Source organism: Mesocricetus auratus, unplaced genomic scaffold (genome assembly GCF_017639785.1).
Source record: "Mesocricetus auratus isolate SY011 unplaced genomic scaffold, BCM_Maur_2.0 Super-Scaffold_100676, whole genome shotgun sequence".
Classification (NCBI taxonomy): Eukaryota; Metazoa; Chordata; class Mammalia; order Rodentia; family Cricetidae; genus Mesocricetus; species Mesocricetus auratus.
The window spans coordinates 6,002,075-6,019,160 of record NW_024429266.1 but is presented as its reverse complement, the minus strand read 5'-3'; the positions used below and the strand labels follow the sequence as shown (position 1 = coordinate 6,019,160).

General features: G+C 43.2%; 1 protein-coding gene across 1 annotated transcript in view; it reads left to right on the top strand.

Moving 5' to 3' along the window:
* Window positions 1–17,086, top strand: part of Ush2a (usherin) — a 644,634-nt gene that overhangs the window by 399,189 nt on the left and 228,359 nt on the right. The window contains 3 exon segments of the mRNA XM_040738771.1: window positions 8,426–8,576; window positions 9,162–9,174; window positions 9,176–9,305. Coding sequence (XP_040594705.1) covers window positions 8,426–8,576; window positions 9,162–9,174; window positions 9,176–9,305 — 294 coding nt within the window.

Genomic DNA, 17,086 nt, shown 5'->3' with positions numbered 1-17,086 from the left:
CCTGTGAGCTCAAAGGTAAGGAATAAAAGAGATGATCAGCTTTATGCCTAGGAGAAATGTCCCGCTGGCTTGGCCCAGTGTCTTGAGATTCCATTCCATAGACTAAAAAACAAAACAAAACAAAACAAAACCCTTGGGTTTGCAGACAGCTGCTAGATAATCTGGGAATACACTCACCCTTAACCTTACCAAGTTTCCCTTTCCTAGTCCCACCTACTGTACACATAGAACTTTCAAAGAAATATCTTTGCAGGTTTATTGATTTGTGTGTGTGTGTGTGTGTGCACGCATGCACACACATCCGCGCATGTGGAGGACAGTTAGGAATCAGTTTTCTTTTCCTACCTTGTCAGTCCTGGTATTAAACTCATGTCATCCAGTTTGGTGGCAATCACCTCTATCCATAGAGTCATCTCACTGGCCACAGATAAAACTTTCATGAAGATTAAATGTGATAATACAGAGGAAGCATTAGTTCAGGGCTTGGCTAACAAAACTTAGTATTAGTGTGGGCTCCTCTATGTGTCTGTCTTTGCCAACAAAAGTCAAGATGGCAATATTTCTCAAAGGGCAGCCAGACACATCATTTACATTGTCCATCTATTTAATAACCATGACATAATAAATTCAAGCTCTACTAAACTCTGAGTTTTGTTCAGCTTTCACTGAGCCATAACATTATCTTACGAGATTTTGAAGTTACATTTCTAGAACAAACAGAATGGGAAACTGAATGCATTCTCCTGGAACTTCTGACTAAATCTGATATTAGTTCCATGTGACCTTTTTTGAACATTGGCAGTACCTAAGAACCGGCAAGCCCCACTGGTTGATGGTCTGAAGTGAGGTTCCTAGGGAACGGCAAGGAAGCAGGAGGCCTGAGATAAGGGAATAAGACGAGATGTTTAAAGATACAATTTACAACTGGAGAGAGGGCTCAGCGCTTAAAAGCACTGACTGCTCTTGCAGAGGACCCGAGCTTGGTTCCCACCACCCAGGAGGTGACTCAAAAATCATATGTATCTCCAACCCCAAGGGATCCAACACCCTCTCTTGGTCTCTGTGGGTAGTGTACTCATGTGGTACACATACATACATACAGACATACAGACAGACAGTCAAAAGCTTGGGCAAATAAAATAAAAGTATTTTTATATAAAAGAATCTGATTTGAAGAAAAAACTCAACCTTCATTGAACTTACATTGTCAATATTGTAATCGGTAGCATATTATATTTATTGAAGATATGTAGTGCTTATTCTATACTATGAAGCACTTACTGTAACAGGGTACTAAAATGGAATGAAATGCTAGAGAAGTTTGCTCAAGCTAGGAGCCCTGGTCTAAATTCTTACTCTGCAATAACCAGTTTTGTGCTCTGAGATTAAGTATTTAACTTCTATTAGCTTTGCCCTCTTGATCTATACTACAAAAAGATAAGTCTATGATTTTAGAGTATGATTCTGGGGATTTGAAATCATTATGTTGAAGAACAGGGCACATAGGATGTGTTCAAAATCTTAGCTCCGCTAGGGCTCGGTGTGGCTGTGGAATCTGCTCTAATCTGCTTGCTGCTGCTCAGTGCTGTTCTGTTTGCACACCCTTGGGCTCAAGGTTGACTGTCCATTTGTTAGCACATCTGCACAATGCCCATAATTAATATCTTTTTAAATGACATATGGTTCCGTGACTGGAAATCGAGTCTTGCCTTCTGTTTCAATTTGTTCATGACTCAATGACTTAGTTTATGTGTCTGAACTTTAATTTTGCATTCTGGAAACTGGAATTTAGACATCCTTGCTTCTCTGTAGCTATTTCAGGACGGGATGGGGATGTTTGTTGGCTGTATCTTTGAACAGGTGTCAGGTTATTCGGCAATGTATGGGGAGTACATATGGATAAAGGCCCACAGTTTCCCTTTGTGTTAACAGAAAATTTTACATAACTTTAAAAAATACCTTTCTCATCTCTACAATGAAGAGAAGTTGAGGGCAGAGTCAGATTCCCAGGGGAACCAGCATGGAACCATGACCCCTGCATGCGTTGGGCATGAGACATGTCTGAGCCTGGGCTGAACTGAGCTGGAGACCCTAGGTAACCTAGATGAGTCATCTCAAAGTCCCCCTGGTGGTGCCTATATAGTCCACGGTCTCTAGAATGTGGTGGTGAGGCATAGAGCAGCACAGGAAGTTTGGAGCCTCCAGACCCTCCAACGCTCTCAGACACCCACTCTTGAACTAACTCTGTGCTATTGTTCCCGAGTCCTGTCCTGTCTGTCACTCAGAAGTTTATGACTGACTGAATCCTCTCTGAACACGTTATGTTCTGCCTTCTCCTCCATCAGCAAGACCCTAATGCAGAGTCATATTTAATGTCACACTTGTAAACCCTTCAAGTAAAGTCGTGGCTGTCAATGACCTGTTGGGTATGTGGCCTTCTTCCGCCATCTTCCGCCAGATGGTGGATGACTTATCCGTGACTCTACATTAAAGAAAGCTGAGCACCCCCCACTTCAGAAGCTATCAGTTACCAATCATTCCTTCCCTAGGGATGGGACATCATGCCTATCTCCCCTCTATGCTGGGATTCTGTCTGACTTGAGATTCTGTGATGAGGATTGGGAGATGCAATAACCTCTGGGTATAACAGTAATTCATTGGGAGTCAGTTTAAAATTGTGCCTGTTTAGCAGACTAATCCACTAGAGCCTGTGGCCTATCGAAAGCCACAGATTCTCAGTCAGATGTGCTCCACCTTGAGGAGGAGGCCCTAAAGCCAGTGAGAAAGTGGTTGGTCACACTGCTCAGCCCTATCACATTCCTCTCAGGGTTTCACCAATGGGCAGGTCTTGCCAAGGGGGCCCTTAACAGACGGCCCAGAGTTCACAGCTGGGTGAGACTGGTCAGTGCTTCTCTCTTCTGAAAGCAGACATAGTGCCTTCCAGCATGTGAATGCTAGCCAGGGGTGTAGCTCCCAGGAGAGTACCACGTTCTGTGACTCAAGTGTGTGCTATCTTAATTTGATGCAGATTAACATAGGTTTCTTTCCCACCTTAATGCAGCATTTGAATACACTATTTTGAAACACACACAGAGAGACAGACAGACAGACAAATACAGACAGAGACAGAGAGAGTATGAGAAGCCTGGAATAAAAAACTGATATGTAAGGGAAACATGATGAATTCTTTATCTCCCTATACCTTCTCTTTTTGTTTGTTTGTTTGTTTCTGACAGACTTCATAGATGTACATGAGAAAGAGAAAACCCTCCATTTACTGCGTAGATCCAGCCCAGAGGGCTGTATAAATGTATAAGGAACAAGGCTTGAGGGCATGTGTGGCCTGTCTTATTTGATTGAGGGGGGCTGATTTGTTTTAAAGGCTAGATCCAAAAGTCTATTATTTTTAAAGTTTAATAAAATCATGTATTCAAAATTATACCATCTTGACTCATCCGGTGTGTGATTTATTTATAGCCTACTGTTTTCTCTCTTTTTTTTCCTTCCCAAAGAAGGCCGGATTTGAAATTTTATTAAAAACTCCCATCCTGTGGATTTATAGCTGGGGGTAGCTGTTTTACCCGATTGCCATGTAGAATTGGTATTTACTAGGAAGGGTACGTTGATTCAGGAGGCTGTCTGTGGCGTGTTTGCCCCGTGAGGGTCATATGAAACTCGAGAGAAGCTTTTTGAGCAACATGGCATCCTGGGGACAATATATCAAGCAGATAGATAAAAGCCCCCCCCCAGCTTGGAAACCAGGCTTGGAGTTATGACCTGTTCCCAGTTATTGCTTTCATGCAAAGGGGCCTCCGAGGAAATGGGCCCAGGGTAAAAGGGGCCAAGCAGAGAAAAAGAAGGGCTTTCGGGAGAGAAAGGCGAGCAGGACTCACGGAGGACGGGTATGTCTCTGCAAATGTGCTGCCGCTCTGTATAAGCGAAGTGTAAGAGAATTGATAAACATGTTGTTTCCTAGCTGGGCAGAAGAGACTAGCCGACACTTCGACATTCTAGAGGACTTTTCAGAACACTCCTTTCCAAATCTCGCCACAGTATTGTAATTTCATGCACTGAGGAGTTTTAATACGCATGTTTTGTTTTCGTGTTGATGACTTCGAATATTTCCTCATAGTTCAATTAATGGCATATCCCTCAATATAGAAGAATTAGATAAAATAAAACATAAGGGTTATGATTTTGTGTTACATCTGGTATATCTCTTAAATGTTAATTTCTGCCTATTTCTGTAGCATTCATTTTGTATATCTGCAGTTGTTGAAAATTGACTGGAGAATATGTATTGAGTGAAACAAAAACCATGATTTGAACTCTTTGTGGTCTCATCGAATTTCAGGCCCAAAGTCCTCAGCAATGGATGTGTTCCCACCAAAGACTTGAGGCTGTGCTTGAACTGAGTGTCCCAGTCATCTGGCTGTGTTTGAACTGAGTGTCCTAGTCATCTGGCTGTGTTTCCTAGCCATGCCATGATCTCACTAGGACAATGACCCCCTTCTGCTTCCTGCTTCTTAAGACATCCAATGCACCCACACTCTTTGGTATCACCGGAAGCCTTTGCTTTTGACTTGCTGGGTGAGAAAAAGAACTCCAGGGGAAGGCTAGTACTTACCATTTACCAGTCACCAGCTAACCCACTTCCCTGCATCTCTGTAGATGCGAGTTTCTGTCCCGCCCGGTACCATGGCTGTTCAGTCCCAAATAAACACAGAGACTTTTATTAGTTATAAACTGTTTGGACAATGGCTCTGCCTTCTTATTGGCTAGCTCTCTCTTAATTATTAACCCATTTATATTAATCTATGTATTTCCACATGGTCTTGGCTTGCTGGAGAAGGCCCAGACAGCCTACCTTCCCAGTTGGTACACGGCATCTCCTCGACTCTACCTACTACCTCCTTCTATCCCTGTTTGGATTTCCTGCCTGGCTGTTCACTCATGTAAAGGTACCAGCGTGTCTTTCTGTCTTCACACAAGAGATTTCCTCTGTCAATTACTCTCTCTTCTCTCACATTATTGTCTGCCTCTCACTAACCCCCACAGGCTTTTAGTGTACTCTTGCAATAATCAAACTTAGTTCCTTTTCCCGTTGCTAGGAGACAACATTCTGGCAAATGCAACTTCAGGGAGCAAGGGTGTGTTGTGGCTCATGGTTCAAGGCACAGTTCATCACCATGGGGAAGTTGAGGTAGTCAAAGCTTGAAAGTGCTGGCCATATCTCATCCACAGCCAAAACGCCAGAGAGCAGTGAATGTATGCTGGCTCTCCCTTTCGTGCAGTCTGAGATCCCTGTCCAGGGTGTGGCTCTGCCTACCATTAAGGGTATCCTCCCATATCATTAGCCTAATCAAAATAACTGCCAGCACACATACCCAGAGACCCATCTGCCAGAGGACTCTCACTCTGTCAAGTTGAAGATTTATCCATCGCATGTGCCCATCAGATGCCTGGCTTCACACCTGCCACAGACCTTGCCTGGTTGTCAGGAATCTCGCACTGCTGCTCTGCGCATGTGCTCCCTCAGTGTAGCTGTCAAAGGCCACTCTGTCTGCCCAGGCCCTACCCCATTCTCCTGTCAGCCTCCTCACAGCAGTGCGTCGTGAGCTCTTCGCCTTCATGTTGTCCTGGCAGTGCCACCAAACAACTCTGGTCACCAAATACAGAGTTTCACTGCTGGCCCGTAGTCGACAGCACTCTTGGCACAGGAGATCAGCCCTGCCTTCCTAGCTCAGAACCATCTCTTAGCTTTTCTTCTACTCCCTGAACCCATATTGTGGATGGATTCTCGGGCTCAGGTTGTAGCCTTCCTCTGGACTCTCCCCCTCCGCTCTCAGTGACTGTTAACTTCACAAGTCTCAGTCTAAAACGCCGTATCTCCATCGATCCATCATTTCTACCCAGATATCACAGATCTGTGTCACTCCCCAATGACCTGTGGCCCCCTCAATACCTCTCAGCTTAGGAATGACAACACCAGTCATTCAGTTGTCTGGACTGAATATAGTAGCATTGCCCTTGACTTCCTAACACACTCCTGACTAGGTGGCAAAATATCCCCCCACCTTCATCGTTACTGCTGAAATAAGTCATTGTCACCTTGTGCCTGGCTTATCTCTCCCCTGTCCCCATTCCCACACAGTGGTCCTTTCGAGTTTTTAGTCACACTGTTCTGTTCCCTTTACCAAACACTCTGTCCCATTTGGGAGGAGATGCTGAACCCTTCCTGAGACTTTGAATGTCACTCAGGAGGGAGTCCTTGGATACTGCATGCCCTCTGCTCCAGCCACACTAACCTTTCAGCTGCTCTGTGACTACAGTCAGAGCTTTCTGTGCTCTCTGACTCCCTTCTGTCCTCCGGCTACAGTGCTCTTCACAGACACCACCATGGATGCCTCTCACGTTCCACTAAGGTCTCCATCCAAACATCATGCAACTACTTGTCCTTCCTATCAGCTTCCTACCCAATGTAAAACACCATCAAATAAAGTTTCCCACCCCATTCATCTCTCAGGCTGCTGCCGCTGCATTTTGTTTGACATTGGTTTATTTATTGGGTGGCCGGAGGCCCATATACCTGGAGGCCAGGTGACAACTTATAAGAGTCAGTACTTTTCCCTCACCACGTGGTTCTGGGGATCAAGCTTGGCTCATGAAGCTCAGCACCTCACTGGCCTCCTGTTGTATAGGCTTCTGTTTAGGGTTCAATTCTCCAGGCATCTCATCATCCTGTGTCCCTTCCTACATCTTTCTATTACCTAGTCTCCCTACTTACCCACAAGCTCACCAAGGGAGGTGCCTGTTTCACTCCGTGCCACTTCCCCTCCACGGGAAGAACCCTGCTTAACGCAGAGCAGAGCCTCCATAAATGTGTATTGAACAAGTGGATGAATTATTGATGAACTCAAAGCCCTTACCGAAGATTGATGAAACATGTAATCTAACTCTTCCCTTCTCTTCATTGCCCATTCATTAGCTTCATGTTCACAGGCGGGGTCTCCCACACTGGAGAGCACATAAAATCCACATACTTTACAAGGAGAAATATATATATATATATATATACATATATATATTGTTAATGTTAAAAGTGGACCCTGATACTTCATTTGTTTTCATTATAGTAATAACATTATATTACTACAATGTTAGTAAACAACCTTAAATAGCATGAATTAATAAGTAATATTATAGTCGTAATTAAGCTATGCTAGGGGAAGTTAAATTCAAATGTAGTGGTAACAGTGATGACAATGGTGGTGATAATAATTCCTAGAGTCAAAAGCAAGGTACTCTGTTGATGTATACTGCGATTTTTGTGCCTATCAGGGGAAAATATCCCTGAATTAAAGTTAAGAAAACATATGCTTGGAGTCATTGGATGATCTCCCTGAAGCCTCAGAGCTCTGTTTAATCTGTTTTTGGGATTGTGAAAAGTTTTACAACAAATGATATGAGCAATTCATTCAAATACTTTTTTTTGTTTGTTTTGTTTTGTTTTGTTTTGAAGACAGGGTTTCTCTGTATTGCTTTGGAGCCTGTCCTGGAACTTGCTCTGTAGATCAGGCTAACTTCAAACTCACAGAGATATGCATGCCTCTGCCTCCTGAGTGCTGGAATTAAAGGCGTGCACCACCAACGACCAGCTGATTCATTCAAATTCTAATTGTTGGGAAAAGGGAAAATTAAATAATAGTCCTGTCAGGTTTTGCTTTTTTTGGTTTTGTTTTGAGAAAAGGCTTTATTTTTACTCGTTCCCGCTGTGCCCACAGAAACTTTCCAATGGGATCTCTCAGGTGGTGTTAGTTGGCTGTGTTTGAGTGAGGACAGAACAGTGTAAAAGCCATCAGACTGTGGGAGGCACACTGAGGAAGGGGCTTAGTGTTCATATTTTCTTGGGAAGACTCAAGACCGGAACGTGTCATCGCTACAGATAAATAAGCACAACGTTGGCAAGCTCCTTATCCCTCAGAAGGGAAGGAACCAAGTCCTCTGTACCCAGTTAATGTTAGTGGTACAGCGATGGGGACCACAGGTGACATGAAGACCCAACCGGCTTCGGTGCCCAGTCTGCTTAGGAAGGGCTTGAATGAAAGGCACTCAGTGTTTGCTCCGCCAAATTCCCTCCGTGCTTGCCGTTAGACGAATACAAGTGCATGTGGGGACGTACTTGTGCTCCTTGTCTTGAAGCTGGGGGCTGGCTTTTAAGACTGAAGCGCTGACGTCACTGTGGAGAGAAGACCTGGAAGGCGGTACAGCGCTTCGGGAATGAAAATGTTAAGTCAAATGGACCGTGCTTAACGCCGCTGCTGATCCTGAGGAACAGTTTTCCAGTGTGCAGAGCATTTCCCCTCCACCCAGCATATGTCCCCCATAGTTTTCTCTGCTCTAATTCATCTGTGTTTCCCGACAGCTCCAGATGGCCTGCTGTCTCCCAGGCTTTTATCTGCCACTCCAACCAGTCTTCAGGTTGTCCGGTCTACACCAGCTCGCAACAACGCTCCAGGCTCTCCCACCTACCCGCTCCAGATGAGACCAGGCCCCTCCACCCACGGCATTCTAGAGTGAGCATTCCACCTACTGCCTCTTCAGATGGGCTGCCTTAGACAATGTCCACGTGCTCTGAGTGTTCCCGTAAAAATGAGAACCAAAGAATAGACCAGTTCTTATGTGCAACAAAATTTGGGTATCTTTTTAAAAGTTCCAACAAAGGAAAACATGAGCAAACAAATTAGTGGATATACATTTGCTTTACAAAAAGAAAATCTAGTGTTTGTTTACATAGCATGGAAAGTAAGATTTTCTCACAATTCTTTAAGCCTTCCATGAATACAAGGAACACACCTGTCACTGGTAAACTGGGATGAACTGTGATGACCCTTTACCAACTGCTGTGTAATGTCCTCATAGCAGGCTCTGTCCTTGCAAACAGAATTTGTCTTCTGTAAACAAGGAGAACATATTCTCTCCCAATGGCTATTTACTCTGAAGTAGATATAATATGATGGCCTGAAATAGCATTACTTAAATCTGTGTTGGTATCTCTGAACACTTTTTGCAGTATGATTTCACTGATTTTTTTCTCTGTTTCTTTGTTTTATTTATTTGAATGTCTAAACCTTCCTAATGGGCATTTCTTTCCCACACAGATTATTCCCGGATACCTTCTGCATCGTTAAGCTATGAAGTGAGTGATCTCCAGCCGTTCACAGTGTATGAATTTCTGTTGGTTGCCACCAATGGCTTTGGCAGTACACGGAGTGCTTGGACTCCAGTCATGACTGCAGAGGACAGTAAGTAGGCCAACTACTCAAAGTCAAACATCAGCTACAAAAGGGATTCTTAACTGCCTTGTGTTTCTCAAAACAAGGAAATAAGCCCCTCCAAATGTCTTGTCATAGGGTGGCAATATCTCCTCCAGGGTAAGAAGGGAGAGTAGTAGTCTGGTCAGCCATGGTCAGTCTCTACAGAATGAAGAAAATTGTGGACCCCAGAGGATGGAGGGTTGGACCCAGAGACAGGAAGAAGGAAATGTCATAGTCAGTTATGGCATGGCTGTGGCCTGTCCTTCGGGATACAGGGTACTCTAAAAAGGACGTGTTGTGCTCTTCTGCTCCTTGGCCAAGTGTGACATGCTTTGGGGGGACTTCTGGAAGGCAGGTGGAGATGTGATGTTGGTTGCAGCATGAAAGTGCTTCACTTAGTGCTGGAAGCAGCCACCACCCTACTTTGATACATGGACCAAAGGAAGCCTCTGGGATAGTTGGGTGGAGCATGATGGTTATGGAAAATAAAGTTAGATTCATCCAATTAACTAACAAAGAAGTCTTTATTTTTTTCATTGAAAATAAAAATTATAATTAATTGCATTTAAGAAATAAGCACGTGGACATAACATTTGGTTTTAAATTAACTACATCTACCGAAGCAAAAATATTAAGACAGGTATAATTTTTTTGTCTGTTTGATTTTAGTAAAATTGTAAATGGGATCAAACTACTAGGGGAAGGAGACACTATTTTTGAACAGTGGGCTTTGGGGGTTCATCCTGTCAAGTCCTTTAATCACAGAATTCTAAGCAGTCATTGCTCAGTGCTCATTTGCCATTCTGGTTTTATAGCCAACAAGCACAGGAGTGACCTGCCAAACATCTAGCCATCAACACAAAAGTATAATATTTAAGACAATACAAATTTTGTATTAAGGAGATTATTTTATTTTGTAATCTCCACAATGACTTTAAGTACTTAGTGATAAGACATAAAATGTGACTGAATCAACACAATTTTATATCTTTAAAGTTCATTGTATTTTTTTAAATGCCATTCCAAACAATATCAATAGTTCCACCATTCCTTCCAAATCTTAATTACTCTGGGAATCAAGTTAGACAATTTACATGGGTGCATCAATTGTTTTTGTTCCAGGGTGCCACTCCAGATATCACCAGTACAGAGGAGAAATGCGCCCAAGTCGATGTGTAACCTTCAGGGAGAGCGTTGCACACATCCTAGGAAATGAGACCTCATAGTCACCAGTGGTATTCAGGGTTATGGACTGGAAAGCTCACATTCAAAATAGATTTTTTTCAGGAGGCATTTAAAAAATGAAGATGGATGTTTAATCTCCTTTAAAAAAATACCATGCTTGGTGTCACTCAATAAAGATTAAGTAAAAATGACTATTCAACCCTCTGCAGAGGTAATGACTCAATTGAGTGCCACATATGTAGAAGGCGGAAGAGGATGTCCTTTGTTTTTTGGGGGGTCTTCTCCTCGGCAGCAATCTGGTCACAATCCTTACTGAATGGTGGGTGGCCACATCTTGCTGTCCACAGGTAGGAAAGTAGTACAAATGCCAATCAAAGCAGCTGCCCATTGTCCATTAGTACAGTACTGTTTGTTGATCAGATTGGTCTCCCATCACCTCTTGTTATAAGACTAATCTTGTAGATTGCAGGTGGCTAGTATTTTTGTGCAGAGACCCTGCCATCTTGGTAACATGGAATGAGTGCTCCTTCCTCACTTCCCTTAAGAACAAGTAATATCTGATAATCTAACAGGTGTCAACTTTGCTGTGAGAGGAATGGAAAGCTTTGCATATACACTAAGTCACACGCATTAGCGGAGAGCTGCAAGGTAGCCATGTGCCCCTGCAAGACAAGTGCCCAGTGCACACTCACCCCTGGGACATGGTGACAGTATGCTATATATTTTAGATGTCAGTAGAGATGGCTACTATCTCTCAAAGGATGTGCAATTGAATTGACAAAGGCTGAATGATTGGCACTGGGCACAAGCAGTTTTTCTGTCAAGGTTATGGAGCGTGGCTTATAAAGCTACCCATGCTGACAGATTCATATCCAGAATCACCCTTCAACTTTGGCACCTCCTGTTTACTGGAGTAGCTATCAGTGGGGTTCCCATATCATCGTATAGAAGGAAACAGAGAAGTCATCTCATGCCTATATTTGAATTCCATGCTATCAGCAGGAGCCTCTTTCGTTCCGTCACAGACACGAAACTACCTGTTGTATAGGTAGGTTACCCATGGCAGAATTTCTCATGTGGTGTTTTGAGGCATTGATATTCATCAAAATCGTGGCAGGAAGAGAGACCTGTGAAAGAAGTCCTTTCCTCACTGAGATTATGTTAGACCTAGGAGCATGTCGTCCCAACAGTAACACCTAATGGCTCATAATTCTGGTATCATGTGTGTCCAATACTCTAATGTTACAGTGACCACACACGTCTTCTGTTTTCATGACTCTGTGCCATATGTGAATGTAGAAACTGTAGCTCTGGGGATCAGGTTTCTTGAACCTCTGGTGAGATAGGGTTAGCATCTTTTGCCTGTGAAAAATTTGAAACCGGAGAAATGTAGGCAGTAATGAACTTCACCCTCAAAAGTCAGTCCTAGGGTGTGGAGAGATGTCCTCCTGCACAGAAGCTGTGAGGCATTTAAATGAGGTTTTTTTCAAATAATTTGACGTTTACATCAGAGTGCCACCAATATGCAGTTCCATGCATTTTTTAAAATCTAGGGTACAGATACCACATAATAATGATGCACCCTCCTATGAATATTTCAAGTCCTATTAAACATGTGTTAATAAAAGATGTTTGTTGCACCCAGCTTGGGCAGTGTAGTGTTCAAGCACCTGTGGCCAGATCAAAGCAAACAACATACAAATTTTTTTAGTCTGTTAATAGTAGGCCAAGTAGCTGACATGTCTACAGCTTGCAAAACTATGTAGTGATTACATTAGACTCAGATGAGTATACTTAATATAGTAGGTAGAATAAAGACACCTAGTAGCTGAAAATATTTTCTAGTCTGTGTGTGTGTGTGTGTGTGTGTGTGTGTGTGTGTGTGTTGCATATACTATAGAAGGAAGAGGTTGGGTGTCATTCCTCAGGAAATGCCATCCCCCCTTTTGTTTAACAGTCTCTCATTAGCCTGGGACTTGCCAAGTAGGTTAGGAAGCCTCCACCTGTCTCTGCCTCCCTGGAACTGGAATTACAAACACATGGCACCAAACCCAGATTTTATTAAGTGGAATTAAGCATCAAACTCAGGTCATTGTGCTTGAGAAGAAAGCCATCTCCCCTACCCAAAATGTTGATATTTCTAAGCCATACGCAATGGTGTCCCTTAAGACTGTAGTAATTTTACAGCTCCCATACACTGACAGCTGTTTTGTGTATAGTATATGAATGTAAAAATTGTAGTTTGTGTCATGGTTCTGTGAACATCAGTCTAAATATGATAACAGATCAGCTTCTCTTCCTAAAACCCAGCCCCATGTAAAATATGAGTTCATGACTTCGCCATTGGCAGACAGTCTGCTTCTAATAGAGTTTTCCAGGTGAAGAGACTGAAATATTGAGTTATATTTAGACTGAAATGCTTAGGGTTTTTTTTTGGTCAGTTTGACAAAATTATATCCATAGACTCTAAGCAATGTGATCAACTAATGAAATTGTTTCCTAAAAACCATTGCTAACCTCTAAACAAAACCTCAAACAACTGATTTGATGATCAGACATTTTAAAGAATTTGGCCATTACCTGAAACTTGAGATTTAATATTTCCCATTTATGTAACTTTGAAGATTGATTTTGAATTGTGTGTGTGTGTGTGTGTGTGTGTGTGTGTGTGTGTGTGTAAATATTTACAGGTGAGTACAGGTGCCCACAAGGTACAGGATCTCTCCCAGAGTTAGTGCTTCAGGCAGCTGGGAACCACCCAACATGGGTGCTGGGAACTGAACTGAGGGTCTCTGAAAGAATGGTGTGTGCTGAGCCCTCTCCCTCACCCCAGCCATAACACACACTTAATATTGTTAAGAATAAATCTAGGTGGCATTACTAAATAACATTTTGGAATCTGAGCAGTTTATTCTGAGGGATCACATAGATATTTTTCATATTTGTTAGTTACCTTGCTAGATCATTATTCATGAGTTTGTCTTCAGTGTGATAAAAAAGATACATCGCCTTACATGCGCTATGTTATTTCGTGGCCATTAGCATATTTTGGTGACGGGTTGCATCAAACCTAGGATTTTTTTGTAATTTTATAATTGCATAAAGTGGCTGCTTCCGTTTCCTGCTGTTGCTCTGACAAAAATCATAACCAAAAGCAACTGAGGGGAGTAAGCTACTCCCCGGCTTAGTTTCCGGTTCACTTGTGGGTGCGTGCTTAGCTGGTTTGTATTTTGATTTGTCCAGCTTGCTCCTTTCCGTTATAGACATTCATAAGAGTGACTACTTATGACCACATAGCGGAGTCGTATTAGGCTGTCCTGAGACCTCGGCCAATGCTGTTAATCCAAAACTCTTCACTCATTTTCAACCATAACCTCAGAAAACCATGTTTTCCGAGGTCAATTAAATAAGTATCTGGAAGAGATGGTCTGGAAGAGCAGCCATGGAGGTGAGGAAAAGAGCACCGTGAGCAGGGCTGAGGGGTTGGCGACACCCATCTTAACCCAGGCGTAGGCTTTTCTGAATGTATGGCTGCATTCCTGACCCTTAGGCATTTACGCTGTGGGTCTATGCTGCTTCCCGCGTCCACAAAGCATGTTTTATTTGCAGCCACAGATGGTTCGAGGAGGCACCCACTGCTGTTCACCTCACCCTCCGCCCCAGCTCGAGATAGGCAGCCATTCCTCCTGACCTCCGCTCATGCTGGCCTCAGGCGAATGGGGAGCAGAAGGCCCTTGGTAGTGGATCTCTCACCTGAAGGCGGTGGAGCACTGCCCTTTCCATGCCAGCAGCCTCGGAGTTTCCCTTCCCTGCATCCTGCCAGGAGCTGAGAGTTGGCTCTGTGCAGGTCCTCAGTTCATGCTCTGCACATTTGTTTTGGGGCTACTCCCTCGTACCATCTTCATTATTGCAGCACGACTATTCCCTTTCCGTTATTGGTCTTCTTGCATTTGGCTCTTTTATTATTAGCTGTCAAAAATTCTTTGGGGAAGTTGTTGGGTATAAATAATAAATTGATAAAAGAATTCATGATTAAAAAGAAGACAGGTCGCCATTCTCTCAGCTAAGACATCAGTGAATTGCTTGGTTACATTAACTTCTGGCATGTGATGTATAGCTTTGTAAGGGCCCATCCATATACTAACAGCCCCCTCCCCCATAGTTTTTAGTTCACTGGTTATTAGGGGCTGTCCACTTAGGAGTTGGTATTACTGAAAAGAGTTTGTTCTTTTTATGAGAATGGTAAAATATTAACTTGAGGACAACATTTTGGACTTTAACAAGAGAACCTATCAACCATAGCAGACAAGTGTGAAAGACGTTTCAACCCAAACCTCCGAACATCACGTGTACCCTGCAGTTGGGACCCACTGACAGTGTTGAGCCCGTGCACACAAGCCTCTCTCCAACACGCACACCTGAGATAATTATGAAAAGTCCCAAGCCCCTTTCCTAACAGGGTCGTGACTCTCTGGCCAGCTGGCGCTGCACGTTACTGGTGAGGCGAGCAGTTGCCCACAGAGATCATGCCATTTGCCAAAATAAGACTGCCTTCTGGTTATTAATGCTAGGACTAATTCATCGGAAACAGGAATCTGATTTGACCAGAGAGGAGGCTCCTGTTCCTGGCTCCAGGGGGGTGTGCTCTACACAATTACACCCTTGGAGAGAGCTGTTGCCTTATATTTTCATCACTGGGCGGCTGAGCCGTGTGCCTGCCCAGACTTCCCCATCTCCCCTCGAGTGACAGCGGCATTGACAACATGTTATACTCCACATTGATTTTACAGTTAAGGAGCTGATTGTGATGTATAGGGGTTTTACGAATTCAGCTGAGAGGCCGACTTTTGCCTTTTATCATTCCATTAAAATTTTATAACCATCTTTTTCATGTCATTTCACCCATGAATTCTTACTTTAGAAAGTGATAGCTACTGCGGAGAACGTAACTTTCCTCATGTTCACGGCTTTTTATTGTATTAGCCAACTACCCCAATTATAGTTATTACCCGTGTTTTACATAATTGTGGTGACCCTTTCAACTGCGTAGCGGCAGGACAGTTGATTTGTATACAGAATTAGATGATCCTGTTTATCATTTTAAAGCAGCAAATGGAAAGAGCCGCCAGAAGTCAGACTTTAACACTTCCCTAGCCAAAGGAGCTAATTAAGCCTAGTTCTGTTCCTCAGCAGAGGAAGCGGGCAGCGTGGGGAGCGATTCTCGGGCTCCCAGAGAGAGAAGCTAATAAAATGTATTCTGACTTTGGTTGGGGGGGTCATGAATTTGAAATTGAATGCCTCCTCTCCCCAAGATAAGAGGTCATCTTTAAGGAAGGGCTGTGTTCTGTGGGAGTTTGAAGTGCAAGTTCGCCTCATTATCATGGATGTTTTACCTATCACACTATCAGCATCTTGTGGAGAAATAAAAGGCTTTATTCTCATCACAGAGAACAAACTACATCCTGGTTGGTGCTTCTCCCTGAAGAAGCTCGTGGTATGATACCTCACAGAGGAGGAGGGAATAATTATGCGAGACCCTGATGAAAACCTGCTGGAAACATCCTGGATTTTAAGTGTATATTATTCTTTACTGGGGAGAGGGGGTGAGGCAGGATGAGGCTAAGGACTTGAAACTCTGCCACTGATTTTACATGATTCCGTATCAGAGGATTATTTTTTCTAAGATTTCAAAACAGCATTTAGAACTTGCAAGGCTCTCACTTTTCTCTGGAAAATAACTAAACTTGCATGACACCGCTAGCTGAGGACGGAGCCATACCCCCATGTTAGTACGGTAACTGCTTCTGTACCTGTGTGCTGGAGAGGCAAGAAGAGATGTCACAGAGACATTCAGGGGACTTTAAAGTGAAAGCCAGCGTCAGGCCAGCCTGGGGAATGCCCACACCTGCATCACTATGACACTGGGATCTGTCTGTCCCCATAAAGGATGTATGACCAAATTGTCGAAAATGGCTTCATTCTAGGCCCCTTCAAAAAACGAATTATGATTCTACCACCAGTCCAGTTGGTGACTAAAACTTGGTCCATTCTGCTTGAAATGTCCCTTAACTAGCTATTACCACAGCCACTGACTTCACAAGTCTGTGGCTGCCTTTAACACTGAGACCTCAGTGGGACACTGAATCGCACATTCACACTCAAATCAATGCTGTTTTAAACAATTACTAAATCCAACTATATCTTTTTAAAAGATTTTCAATAAAATCTAATGTTCACAGAAAAAAATCTCATAAATGTCAAAATTGCTGTGGGCAGAAAAGAAGGCTATAGTATTTTTTTTTTGATCTGTTGTAGCAATTTATAGATCTCAGGCCATGGTTTATAAGAATGCTAAATGTTCTGGAATTACAGCTGTTACTGATCAGTGATTGAGCCAGATTTGTGTTATTGCGCCATGTTCTTGCTTGTACCTAGAGAGCAGTAAAGCCGCAATATAATAAAAAGCACCTGCATTTTAAATGAAATTTCAATTGAAAAACTTAACAGCCCTTCAAATTGCAGAATTTAACGCAGCCCAGTAAAGCTTAAATAACACTTTGCCTGGGCGGGCTGAGGGGATTCGC